General features: G+C 40.0%; 1 protein-coding gene across 2 annotated transcripts in view; it reads left to right on the top strand.

The window, feature by feature from the left end:
- The window catches only part of FAM169A (family with sequence similarity 169 member A), a 40034-nt gene that overhangs the window by 12043 nt on the left and 13762 nt on the right, over positions 1-14229 (top strand). For both annotated transcript variants that reach the window (XM_066180747.1, XM_066180746.1), the window contains exons 2-7: positions 2584-2721; positions 4176-4275; positions 5386-5471; positions 6701-6872; positions 8722-8901; positions 10334-10462. In XM_066180747.1, the coding sequence (XP_066036844.1) occupies positions 2584-2721; positions 4176-4275; positions 5386-5471; positions 6701-6872; positions 8722-8901; positions 10334-10462 (805 nt within the window). The remainder of the gene's footprint in view (positions 1-2583; positions 2722-4175; positions 4276-5385; positions 5472-6700; positions 6873-8721; positions 8902-10333; positions 10463-14229) is intronic.

Here is a 14229-nt window from a genome sequence, read left to right as displayed (position 1 = left end):
TTAAATGTGAACTATTCCTGACCTGTTCAGCACATAGACAAAATACATCACACAAGTGTATGAGAGCTTGTAACTTCACATGTCTAATCTGCTGCATGGTAAAAAAGATAAATGGTTATTTAGAAGGGCTGCTGAGTAGGTTTTTCTTGGTTTAGTCTTGAAAATTTATCTGTATTGTTTTCTTTTGCATAACATTTTGCATTCTCTGTAAATGCTGTGAAAGAAAAAATCAAAAGTGACTACTGGGTGTTGAGAGCAAATAAAATCAAAGTGTGGCATGAGAAATTAGGTAGCCCAAACAGCAAACAGAAAAGACACCAGTGAGTGATGTTGAGGGTAATATAATGAATGCAGTAATTAGCCTTTTTTGCTTTTAAGCAAAGATACGGTTGCTGCTTTTATTTTCATAGTGGTGTAGTGGTTGGAACTCAGATAATCTACTGGATTTCTTATTGCAGTGTTTTCTGCTTTGGTCCTTCACTATTTTATTCCAAAAAAATGTCAGGAATTATTACCTAGAGGCTTAAAGTTATAGCTTGTGGCTTGTTTGTCTGTTTTTCATGTAATAATGAAACCTCAGCTCAATTTCATTGTTAATAGCAGAGTTATCTAAGCACTTTGGTATTTCTTTAATAAAAGAGGAGGGTTAGCCTTTCTGCCAGCATACAGAAAATTAAATTCTGTGTTTTTCACATACCTATATTGCTTTACATCTGAATTTACCTTGCCTGTTGCAGTTAACCAGGTGGAAAAACCTCTTCCTCTTGTGGAAATAGTGTCATGTGATCTTATACTTCTCCTTGCTTTGTCTTGCAGTGTGCTTATGTCAGCATAGTCCATGCAGTATTGCTGGTGTGTTTGAGAACTGTAATATGTGCAGGCAAGTCATATCTGCTGGAGATAAGGAGGCCGTTGGTGGATGAATTTCACCCCTGACAGCAGCTCCTCTGTCTGCTGTGCATTGCTGCTGCGTTCAAAAGCAAGCATGCCTCACCTTTGGCTTTGGAAATCAGTTCACTTGCGAACAGGAGGAGCCAAAGAAGTTGATGTCAGCAAGGCCAGCCCTGAAATGTGGAAAGAAACAGGAGGAGAATTAAGAGATACAGCTAAGTGTCTGGTAGGGTCAGTGAGCAATAGTAGGAGGAATGTGAGAGACTGGAGGGCAAGGCAGGAGAAAATATAAATAACAGCTTTGGGGAAGGAGTTACCTGATTTTGAAAGGAAATGGCTCTGAGGAATGCATGTGTATATCTGAACAATAGCATTCTTGGAAAACATTAGTGTTTTCTCCTAACAAAGGCAGCCATGGTAGATGCCGATGAAGTGTCCAAGTTCAACTTTAACAGGGAAAAAATTATCTTCTGTAGGAGGAGCAGGCTCTTCTCTCCAGTCAAAGTAGTAATATCATATTATTGGTGTTCAAAAGCTTTCAAAATGCAGACTTTTAATTTCTACTGATTGAGACAGAATGAGATGTTATTTTGCACTTGATTTACCTGTCTCAGTAGAATAATGAATGGTGGATTAAACAGAGGGGCTGAAGATTAAGGGCGGGGGGAAATCATTGTACACTAAGATTTAAAATAAAACTGAAAAATAAGACTCCGTAGTGAGGACTAAGAATCATAAAACTTGTATTAAAACTTTTGTGTTCAGAAACTTGTGTGATGGGAGCAAGATAGAGTAAGGTCCTTGTGTTCCTTCAGAACACCAGAGTAGGTTCTCATGAATTTTTGTTTATTCATGCTTCTGGGAGTTTGAGTCATAGCTTGAAAGCAGCTGAGGGGTCTATTTCTGTGTATGGTTTTATAGAACTGGAAGAGCCTTACCTGAAGGCCACACAGTGGATTCCAGGAGCTCTTGCTGCTCATTTTAACTTGACACTGCTTTGACAAGGAAATTTCGAATCTAAGAGCTTTTAAGGAGATGTTGTCACTAAGGTTTGGCTTCAGTGTTTTAGTCTTGTCATGTCACCTCCTCGAAGTGTTTCTCTTTAGTCTGTTGTGGGCTCTTGTTTTTAATGAGCTTGTGTAAGTTTGTTCACAGCTGAAATGCTTTTGGAAACAACCATCTGTTAAGCGCACTAACTGGCCAGTTGTTGAGAAAAATCCTGAGCAATGTTTAGGTTTCTCCAGAGACGGATTTAAATGCAAAGTCTCAACTCCATCTTGTTATCATCTGGGTGGTTTACTTTTTTGTTAACCACCAAGTTACAGCTTAACCAGTGACATCAAAAACATCATCTGGGAGGGAGACAGAACTAAGTCTGCCACCTCAAAGCAGCATGTGCTTATGCAGCAAACGTAGGGCTTGTATGTTGGAAATCTGCCACAACTGAGGTCTAGGGGGATCTATAGGCTAATCTCATGCTATTCTGCTTATGAGCACAGATTCGGTTATTTTACAAACTGGGTGTTATTGGTCACCATCCTAATTAATCCTGAATGCTGAAGTGTTTCTCTTTTCTGTCATGGATATAGAGAACAGAAGTGAGCAGCAGAGTGTGGGTGTTCAACAATTTATTTACGTGTGCATTGCATGTCTCAAACTACCTACGTTAATAATGTTGCTTTATTTCTCAAGAGCATGTCCTTCCCTGTGGATATATTGAACAGTTACAGTCATGAGGAGCTGGAGAACTCAGCAGAGGTCTATGTCTTCGGCCTTCGGTGGCAGAATCCAAACTCTCCTGAATTCTTTTCTCTACCAGACCGCCGCAAGGTAAAAACCAGCACATACTGTGGGACTGGAGTTCTTAATGTCCTTGTAGACCTAAGGTTTAAGATATCCAGTCCTATTGAATTTCAGAATTATTTTATCAAAGCTTTTGTATTTTCCCAAATTCAGAATTTTTATGTTAAACTCTACTTTTTTCACTCTGTATCTGGGTTTAAATCTGGGTTTCAGTTACTGTGTGCTGCTTCTAGGGAATGGATCTGTAAATATTAAGAAATTCTTTTAAAAAGCCCAATCTGACTGTAAATTAAAATTTTCAACTGATAAACCTAATGCATTCTCAAAAACTTATCACTACGGGTTCATTATTTACTTAAGCTAACTGGTTCTTTTTGTACTTCAATCCTTCAGTGTTCTTCATGTTTGGTTCAAGTTTTGATTTATAAGCTTCACTCATTTCAAAAGTGGCTCTTTTTCTTTATCTGAAGTGTTCTATACGGTTATTGAGCTCTAATAGAGAATAGCTGTGACACTTATGTTTTAAACACTTACCCCTTGTGTGGTGAGTCAGTCACTGTTGGTTCTGTTCAGACAAACACTTGTATTAGAGCTAGTACCAATAAAACCAGAAGTGTATAGCTTTGATGAAAAGTATTTGAGCTGAGAGGATATTCTGTGGGATCTAAAGGTCAGTGCCACAGATTCCTTGGCAGAAGCGGAGTCTTGACTACTTTCCTGCATTTATGCAAGTGCTGTATGCCTAAATGTTTGCTTGTATTAATGCCTCCATTTGTGACAATAGCATGTTATAATCCTCTTAAATTGGTTAAGCAAGATTGTCTACCACACCGTTCATGTCTCTGAAGCTTTTTGTATGTTAATTTAATAATGGAAGCATGTGAATTTAAATATCGAAATGCGGTTCCACAAAGGCATTTGATTCCTTAAAAGAACATCATTTGACCCTTTTCATGTTTTTCCTGAGGGGGGAAATCAAGTAGACAACTTCAGAATTTATTACACGTGTGTAACTTGGGGGAACAAAACCTCTTTGAATTTGTCTTCCCACTGTAGCACATTAGAACTTGTTAACAAACACAACAGTTTTGCTGTGCCAGTTTGTTTCAGTGCTTGACTGACTGCCTCATTCTTCTGTTGGCTTTGACATCTTGGGGCTGTTGAAGTGAACACAATGCTGGCTCCTTGCACACCTTGCTTCAGTTGTGCACACAAATGCAAACTGTTGGCAGAAGCGAGCTGTACAAATTAGTGCAGCTAAATCTGCCAGAGTTTGAGAGTGAGAGCTCTTTAGATGTGATTTGTCTCCAGGAATCTGTGTCTGAAGAAAGGGCTGAGGTCTGATGCTTGTCTTTTACAATTAGCTGTTAAGGACTTGAATTTCAATATTCTTCTTGTTTACCTTGATATGCATTCTCTGTGTATTTTACTACTGTTGTTTTAGCAAGAGTCTACTGAATTATTGTACATTCTTGTTTCAGGTTCCTATTAGCTTGGCATCTGTGGGCTTTGTTCCTCTTTATGGTGAAGAGCAGACACACAAAGTCCTTGCACTGTTTGCACCATGGGACACATTCACAGGTTTCATTTTAAGTTTTTTATCTCTGTATTGCTATTTCTATTTTTTATTTTTTTTTGTGAAAAATGCATGTAGCCGGGCCCTTCCTCATTTCATGCTACTGTATCCCATAACTTTTCCCTTGTGCATTTGTTGTTCCCTGTCTTTTTGTTCACATACTATTATTTTTTATTGTGGATTTATATACACAAATGCTAGAACTTTGCACACTAATCAGATCAGAACTAGACCCATTGATATGTAGCAAAATAATGTGGTGCTTGTCTGGACCACAGTACAACATATCTGTCTTGATCTCATTAAGTATGCTTCACCTCTCCAAAGGGTATTTATTGAACATTCTTAGAATCCATTAATTTGCACATGAATTAAAATGCTCTTTATTAATAGTGATTGATCAGTGTCGTGTGTAAATTTGTCTTTAGCTTGAAGTGCTAGCATAATTCTGGCTGAGATGAAGGGTTTTTGTGGGTTTTCTCCTTCCTTTCTTCTTTCCTTCTTCCTCCCCTTCCAGTTCTCCATGTTTCCTTCTTCATTTAATGCCATGTATATGATTGCCAAGTATGCCACAAATGCCTATAGGTCACACTCCTCCTAACTGCTGCTCACATGGCTGTCAGCCTTTTTACATCCATCTAACTCCCTAAAACTTGCACAGTTTCAATATCAATATCCATTAGCCACCCAATAGTAAAATACATGTATGACTGAGACTTATCTTGACAGGCAGTTTTTAGTGGAAGAACATGTTAGAGCACAGTGTTGAAGGATAGTGCTTACGTCTGAAAAATAGTTCCTGTATACCATACCACAGATTAAAAAAAACCAAACAAACCAACCAAAACCCCCAAACAAACAAAACGTCCCTAGTGTTTATTAGTCTCAGTTATCAAAAAAGGTTTTGGACTAGAGAGCATTTATTATGGGTGGGGGTGTACAGTGCCCCTTTGGTTGTGCTAGGGTAGTAGAAGCTACATTTATGTAGTGCCATCTAGAAGATGCCTAATGTGATTACTCCATTGTTATTCTTGAGTATTTATCAACTTTAATGAATATGTTTCTTTTGGAATGGTAAGAATCACTAACTTTTTATTTCCCTTGTTTCTTTCAAGCTGTAGCCCTGTATCTTGCTGACCAGTGGTGGTCAATTGATGACATTGTGAGAACATCTGTCCCTGCTAGACAGGGGCTCCACCAGGTAAAGCACTCCAGCATTCACCTAGCAATCCTATGCTTCAAGAAAATGGCAAATAGATAGTGTGCAAGATGTTTTAGTTTCATTTAGAAATGAGAGGGCTGTTCAAGGGATTAGAGGAATAGGTACAAGGGGGAAAGGAGCCTCAATGTGAAGATGATGTCTACAGCAAGAATGACCTTTGTACAGCAGCTTCACACACAGACAACTTAGATGTTAGCTGTATTACCATTTCTTTTCTTTACTCTTTACAATATTGTGATCTGGTTGTGTTGAAATGTCTTGGTAGAATAGTGCATTGTACCATAGCAGTACCTATTGGTCTTATCAGAAGACTAGAAAACCAAAAATACTGTCAGGAATGTGTTTGACAGAAGCAAGTTGAAGCTGATGGCTTGCAGTGGCAATACATGAGGTTTGGAAAAGTAAGTTTCCTGGTATCTGCTTTATTGACATTTGTTATCATTATTTAACCCCTGTAGCATGTCTTTAATTTTTATAATTTTTAAAATTTTCTGTAGAGAGTTTGGCGTGAAAGCCTAGCTTTCCACATACTTCTTAATGATAGAAAAATGAGGAAAGCTGAATCCTTTATGAGGGAGGTAGCTGAGACTAAGCATTGGCAGAGATCATGGTTCCTCCTTCCTTCAGACTAAGTAGAATAGTGGTGAGCTCAAACTTCATATGTAAAAGGAACCCTGTAGGACAGAGAAAAGGATATTGAATTCCTTATTTCATGCCACAGAAACTGTTGTAACAAGTTTTTTCACTGCATCATGTGCTGTTGCCTGCCACTCTATCAGGAGTGATTGAGTGTGCCAAGTCCTGCCACCCTGAGGCTCATCATTTCTCCTTTGTAAGACTCCAGTTACCTGCTAGCCTGGGAATTCTGAGGCTGATATACTGCTGTTGTGTTTGGTGAATGTTTCTTAAGTACAAAAAACAGTTTTGAGTTAGATCATAACATTCTCACTCCATTGCCCTTCTCTCAGATTTTATGAACTGGTTTGGGGGTGACATTGAGGACATGGAATTTCCTCTGTGGTTGTGATTTGTACTTAACCCACTGCAATGGCTTCTGAGCATCTTCTTGCCTTGTAACAAACCTCAGAGAGTCACTTACAGCCTTCCCTTGAAATCTGTCTGCAGCTGTGTTAAATAAGGTCCCTCATGGTATGGGTATTAACTAGCATGACCAACCTTCTGAAATGTTTTTTTCTGTGCTCTCTCAGGTGAGGTCTGTTGGAGAGAGAGTCGTTCTCTATGTCCTGAACCGAATTATCTACAGAACACAAGAAATGGAAAAAAATGAGATCCCGTTCCTCTGTCATGGTAGCAGCCACTTTGCTAAGATCTTGTGGAAAAAAGGAGAGGCTGTTGGGTTCTATTCTGTCAAACCTACAGGTAGAGCATTTGAGGATTGTGGGAATTTGGGTGGTAAAAGGGAGAAGATAGCTTGTTTGAAGAATATTGTATTAGTAGGCTGCATGAGCCTTGCAGGCCTAATTGAGTTGGTGTTTTCCTGCAGTCATAAGATGTCAGGTGGCTGTTAAAATCTCTAGCTGAGATACCTGCTTTAACAATATAAGTTCTTAGGTTTCTTCATATTTACAAAATGTATTTAAAACTGTGAGAAATTTGATATACTTGACAGCTATCATTTTTTCTTCTGTGGAACAGTTGTCTACAGTTGGATTGGACTGTGTTTGTCTTGAGTTAGCAAAAATTGGAGGTTTTTCTTTGAAAACATTTTCAAAATTTCACCTGTGTCTGAATGTGTGTTGTATTCTCCTAATGAAAAGTCCATGTGGAAAAGACTACTCTATAAACACATGTTTTGAAGGGTGGTGGAGCTCTTCAAGCATCCCAAAAGGTACCCAAGTAGTGTAACCTCTCTGTTCAAGTTTCCTTTGCTTGAAAAATGAAAACAATAATAGAATCATTGAATGATTTTGGTGGGAATGGACCATTAAAGACCTTCTAGTTTCAACCCCCATGCCAGGGACAAGGACAGACAGGGACACCTTCCAGCCTGGTATGAACATGGGATGGGGCATCCACAGCTTCACAGTTTGAACATCCCCTTTCAGGGATGGGGCATCCACACCTTATTTGGGCAACCTGTCCCAGATTGCAACTCCCAACTCCTCACAGTGAGGAATTTCTTCCTAATATCCAATCTAAATCTACCCTCCTGTGGCTTAAGGCCACTGCCCCTTATCCTATCACTACATGACATGGTAAAAAGTGCCTCTCCAGCTCTCTTGTAGGCTCCTTTCAGGTGCTGAAAGGCCACAATTAGGTCACCCCAGAGCCTTCTCTTCTCCAGGCTGAACAACCCCAGCTTTCTTCACGTTTCCTCCTGTGAGAGGTGCTCTGGCCCTCTGATTCTTTTCATGGCCCTAAAATAAGTATGTTCATGGGTCCTAAAACATACAAGGTTGCAAAGACTAACTGGGTTGTGTAGCCTACTTGGTTTCTTGTTGTCCTTGTAGAGAAGAGGGCAACTCTTTGGCATAGTTCACAGGTTCACTGAAGGGCCTGAAAATGGGTTGGCTGTTAATGGACTGTCTTAATGCCCTTATATGCCATCCCTTTCTCACTGCTGAGTTCATAGCTATCCTTGAAGTCCTCTGATACTGAAGTACCTATGTGTTGTGACCATCTGTTCCATGTTTGTTTATTTTAGGATAATACGTTGTTTATGGGAGAATTCCAGTGTGAAATGTCCTAGCATTTTTTTTGTCTTCATTTAAAAAATTGGAATCGTTCTTTCAGCCTTTAAGCAAGAACTGAATTAGTCTTCTTATTTGTCCTGAGAAGTAATGTAATCAGCATAAAAGTGTAATTAAATAGTCTTGTTTTCTCCTATTCCCTCCTCCATCTTTCAGCTTCTTTTTTACTATGGTTTTCATATTGAACTGTATAGTGAGATTTCAAAGTGAGCCTTTCCTCTCTGTCTTGTCTATTCTTTTCTGGTACTACAGACTCACTCTGTTACATTAGTCCATTGATGTATCTTGGCAACCTTATGAAGCTTGCTCAAAAAAGTTAATAAATGACTAATAGAAATTACTTATTTTTAATAAAGTTATAAATTATTCTTATAACTTTACTTACTATTTCTTAGTATTATATAGTTCGGAATTTTTGTAAGTTATAAAAGTCTTTATTTAAATTATGCTAAAATCCATGCTGCAGCACGTCAGTCAGCATCCATACTGATGAATATTTTTTTCTCTGATTATTTCAGGAAGTGCTTGTAGCTCTCTTCTTCATCAGAAGTATAAGTTGACAGTGCTAGACACAATGTTTGTTAGAAAGAAACATCGTGGGAAAGACTCTGGGCTAATCATGTTGGAAGACTTTGTGGATTCTTTTACTGAAGAGCCTCTTGGCCTACGATATCCACTGTCATCCTTCATGTATACAGGCAAGCTCTTTCATTTTTTCTTCTGATCTTCTTTGTGGTTTCTTTACATGTCCAAATGAGTATTGTCATTCAAGCTCCATGTTTGTGGCCTCGTCCTCAGGTTCTACATTAAATTTTCTGCACTTTGGTGGAGGGTAAAAACCCTGATTTGTTTAAGATGAAATAGTTCCTGATTCAGTTTTTAATCCTCTGTGTAAAACTAGATTATTTCAACTCAGTTGGCTTTCTGCTGCTGTGAAGTTTCCCCCAGCAAGCCTGTACAATGGACTGACGTGTTCCTGTGTGGGATCTAATGAATACCTGCCCTGTTGCATCTTTTGCTTGCTCACACCTAAACCTCACAAGGTCATTTAATTCATGCTTTCTCTGAACCTCTGGTGAGGAGAACATTCTAGGCTCTGCTTTAACTTGTCTATCAGAAAGCACAGTTCTAAAATAGAAGGAAAACACATATGGTTCTTCCATTAGCAACCCAAGAGAACTATGTCATGTAGGAAATGACATGGATTCTGGGAACTGTCTTCTTGGGACTGACTTGTTCAGACAGGAAACACATTTCTTTTGTCCTGTTTCTCAAGCTGTGTTCCTTCTTAGGCCGTTTGCCAGGGCTACTTCTATGAACATTTTTATCTGGCCTTCTTTAACCAGTAGAAATTTTCTGCTTTTTCAAGCACCACAGTCTGTCACTCGATCTGATAAGACCTGATTTGTTATGCTTCAACCAGGAAAATTACTTGGGCAGAATTTAATAACTAATTATTTTCTATAGTCAAGAAATGACACAGTGGGAATCTTGTGCTCTGAAACTGTGCATCAGTAGTGAACCAGGTGAAAAATGGTAGTTTTTCTAGCAACTACCAAAGAATAATATCAAAGCATGCATGCCTCTTCACCTGTATGTTTGATACAGGTATGGAGAGAAAAGAGTTGGAAGGACAGCAGTGCAGAAAATATTCTGGAGGTAGCCAGTGATTAACCATTCAATGGTAATGTGTTAACACTCCAAAAGGGTTCTTGTCCCAGGTGCCTACTACAGTGTGAGGTGACAAAAAGCACTTGACTACATACTCTGCTTCTGTCCTGAGTTGGATCTTGTAGTTGGCAGGAACAGTGTCTAGTGAAGTCGAAAAATCTCAAGTGGGTACCAGGAAAAGACGAAAATTCCATTAATCTTTGTTTGCAGTTTAACATAATAATGGAAAGTATTTAAACCTATATTAAGAAAAGACTAATTAAGAAGGATGTATAGGGTAAAGCAATATTGTTTATCTCAGCCTCGACTATCTTGTTAAACAGTTCTGTGGTTGTTTGTGTATGATTGTAGATTGCAAAATAATTTGATTTCAGATAAACTTTAAAAACAGAGTTATAGCTGAGTTATGCTATTATATATAGAGTCTATAATATAGTGTTTTTTCTTGTGTTTGCTCAGCTTGTAAGCAGTACCTTGAGAAGTACCCTGGTGATAAAAACCTTTTGTGGCAAGTGGAGGGAGGAGGAGATTGGTTCCAGAGAAAATCTATTATGTCTATAGTGCAAAAGGAAAAACTCAGAACTGCAGGTATGGATGCTTTACTCTGTTTTTTTGTGACACTTTTTGAAAGTTGAACAATTACTTTACAAGAGTGACTTCTGTGAACACTGAGTAGAAACTAGCAGGAAGATTTCTCTTTTTCCTGAGACCTGTGAGATCATATTTGAGATGGTGTCATGTTTTAACCCCATCTGGCACCTAGGTACCATGCAGCTGCTTGTTCACCCTCTCTCCCCCCAGTGGGATAGGAGAGAGAGTCTGAAAAAAAAGCAAAACCTGTGGGTTGAGATAAGAAGAGTTTAACAATGAAAATAAGAAAAAATATAATAAATATAATGAAAAAGGAGACAAAAATGGAGAAATAAAACCCAAGAGAGAGAAGTGGTGCACAGTGCAGTTGCTCACTACAGGCTGACAGATGCTGAGCCAATCCCAAGCAGCCCCTTCTAGCCAACTATCCCCAGTTTATATATTGAACGTGATGTTCTGTGGTGTGGAATATGCCTGTGGCCAGTTCAGGCCAGATATTCCAGCTATGGCTGCTCCCAGCTTCTTGTGCACCTGCTCACTGGCAAAGCATGGGAAACTGAAAAATCCTTGACACAGGATAAACACTACTCAGCAGCACTGAAGACAGTGTATTATCGATATCATTCTCATACTAAACTCAAAATGCAGCACTATGCCAGCTTCTAGGAAGAAAATTAATTCTATCCCTTTTGAAAGCAGGATGATATCCACTCCTTATTTTCTGTGTCTTCTATTAAGTCATACCCAGGTCCTGTTCTTTGCAGTTCACCATTACCTTTCCAGTCTTCTGATATATACACACACATCACACGCCTGTATCATTGCCTTATTCTATGGGCCATCCCTCTAAAATGTCACTTTCCTTTAGTCCATGACTTTGAGCTTCATCTGTCATAACAGTCTTTCAGGGCAGAAAAGATTCTGCATCAACTTGGATTGTTGCATGCTGGAGCCAGTTCTTCTTCCATCACCACTGCATTTGTTCAATTTCACAAAGTAAATTCTTCACTGGTCTGGATTATTTTTACTGTAATACCCTTGATATGGCAATTGTATGGGAGTTGGGTTCAGATCCCCAAATTCAGAATGGTGAAAACAGGTGCTGTGAGATACCCAGTTCAGTGATGGGCATATAACCATAAAAGAGACAGTATAAAGTGTAATATGGGAATTAACATTATGCAATTTAATTTACTGGTTACTCTCACCCAAAATCAAATCCCCATAAGGAATGCAATGGACTTCCCCATCTTCCTGCATTACCTGCTAAGAGGACTCAGGTGCTTGAGCAAATTCAGTTCCACAAATTATTTTGCCTTTTCCTGAAGCATGAATAATGCAGACTGTTTCTCACTACATATTTACACACCCTACAGGAAATTTATCCCTTTCTACAATGTGTGTAAGTTCAGACTGTGCCCTGCCAGACTGACTGTCAAATTCCCTAGTGTTTGCTAAACAGGTGGCTTCTGCTAAATGTGTGTCCCAATATTTGAAGGTCCTGCTACCCACTGCTCCAGGATAAATGGGTAACAGTCTGTAACAGGCTGGTGCATGACAGAGGGTGTGATGGTCCCACTCAATGCCATGGTCTGTGGCCCAGTTGTCTGTGATGTTGTTTAGGAAATTAATCCCACTGTCTCATTCTGGAATTTTTGGGACACTGTGTCATCTTCTTAAGGTTTCCTTCTTAAGGCCCACTGCTCCTGGTGGTGGCATGGGGTTCAGGTTATATTCTCTTCTCTCTAGTGATTTCTTCCACCATTACATGACATTTTCCTTGGAATTTAGGGGGGAGGGGGATATAGTCCATCTGCCCAGTCTCCCCATATTTCTGTTTCAGTTGTCATTCTCCATACTAGAGAGGCTTTAACCACCTGGCCTGTTTAATTGCAGTGCATGTTTCACGTTCATGGCTAATCTGTGCAATTGTGTTTATGGTTGAGTCCACCCCTGGGTCATGTGTCCACCTATAATTTGCATCTCCTCCTTGGTTATCTGAGGTGTCATGGGTGCACCAAGATAGAAATAATTTTCCCTTCTGTTGACAATTCTGCTCCTCCTGAGTCACTTCAATCTTGGCAGTTTGTTGCACTTTCTGGTTGTTCTGAGGTTCCTCTGTGGCCATTTCTTGGGTGCATCAGTCTCTGTGCAAGGTACTTTCACAGCCAGGTTCTCCAGCTTGACAGCAGTACCTTGTCACAATGTGGCAGCTCTGGTGGCCTTAGGCTTTTGGTGCCAGTTGCTCTGCCTCCGTCCCTGCAACCGCCCCACAGGGCATTTGCCACTACACAAGTCAGTATAGAACTAAAATATTGGCCATTTTTTCTCATTCAGCAGTGTCTAAAGCCAGCTGGATGGCCTCACTTCTGCAAACTCACTTGGTTCACCTTCTTCAACAACTTGTTGCAGGAGATTTGATCTCTGATCCTTTCCTGCAGTGTGGCAGAACAATCACTAAATAAGGCATATTTCTTCTCATTTTCTGATAATTTTTTACAGAGTGAGTCCTCTTCAGTAAGGGTTCACCTCCTCTAGTGATACTCCAAAATCTTTTCAGGCCAGTCCTTGATCACTTTCAAGATTTCTGGACAATCGAGTTGGGGCAGTATTTCTGCTGCTGCACCATTGTAGCAGTGACTGGCGCCCGTGTCTTGGTTTAGATAGACAGGTGTCTGCCAGGGAAGATTGGAGTCTCCCTTGGCATGTAAGCCCCTCCCCCCCTTTTCCAAATTATTATAAATTTGCAATTAAAAGGCTGTCAGGCAAAGATTTTGGGAATAGGTATAGCAGTTCTTTACTAGGGATATAAAAATACAAATGTTGTAGTACAGAAGAATAAGTGAGCAAACAAACAAGAAATCCTAGAAAACCCTGACAGAGTCAGAAATATAACTTGACACCCTGTTGGTCAGGGTGTTGGAAGCAGTCCAAAGTAAGCCCTACCGGAGTGGCAGATGTGGTTCTGTTGGAGTAGAGATGGTCCCGTTGAAGAAAAAGAGTACAGTAATGGTGAGATGGGTCCGGTCTTCCTCCAGGAATCCTGTGGAAAACTGGATGACTGGTGACACTTGTGGTTCCTTTTTATCTAGGTTAAGATGGTTTGGCTCCTCCTCCCTGGGTAGAGCATCTCACAATGGGATGATGTACTGTGTCATGTCATTGGTAAGCTTTAATGGTCCATTAACAGAAGATATCCCCATGGGGGTAGTGGAACAATGAACAGAGATAAGCAACATTGCTCCATCTGATAAGCAACATTGACCTGTCTGAGCAACACTGCTCCACCTGGTTTCAGTAGATGGAATAGAATAACATTTTTTTGGTTACAAAACCCAAGACAACCTGTCATTCTTCAACAACCCCACAACAGAGGGGTCCTCTGAGAGAAAATGGCAGGCAGACACATGCTTATTTTCCCCTGTCTCCAAGGCAGCTGTGATGAAAGCCCAGTGATAGTCTTTCGGGTCCTTGAAATATCCTCTTCTGAAACAATCTGTGCCAAAGATGCACAGAGTCTCTGGGTCAGTGACAGTGGAGGCTTTTGCCCCTCATTCCCAGACAGGCTGGTCTCAGCCTCCAATGCAGTCAGCTGTTGGGGTCTCTCTGTCACTCCAGCACTACAAATGGGTTCTCCCTCTCTACAGCATGATGGCATTATGGCAAACTCTGCACTAATGTCCATTAGAGCCTTGTACTCTTGTGGGTTTGACATTCTAGGCCACTGGATCCTCACATTCCAGTGAACTTAACTGATCCTCTTC

Source organism: Chamaea fasciata, unplaced genomic scaffold, assembly GCF_029207755.1.
Source record: "Chamaea fasciata isolate MVZ Bird 193981 ecotype frontalis unplaced genomic scaffold, bChaFas1.0.hap1 SCAF_4, whole genome shotgun sequence".
In the NCBI taxonomy this organism is placed as follows: Eukaryota; Metazoa; Chordata; class Aves; order Passeriformes; family Sylviidae; genus Chamaea; species Chamaea fasciata.
The sequence above is the reverse complement of the archived record's forward strand: the minus strand, read 5'-3'. Positions and strand labels throughout refer to the sequence as shown.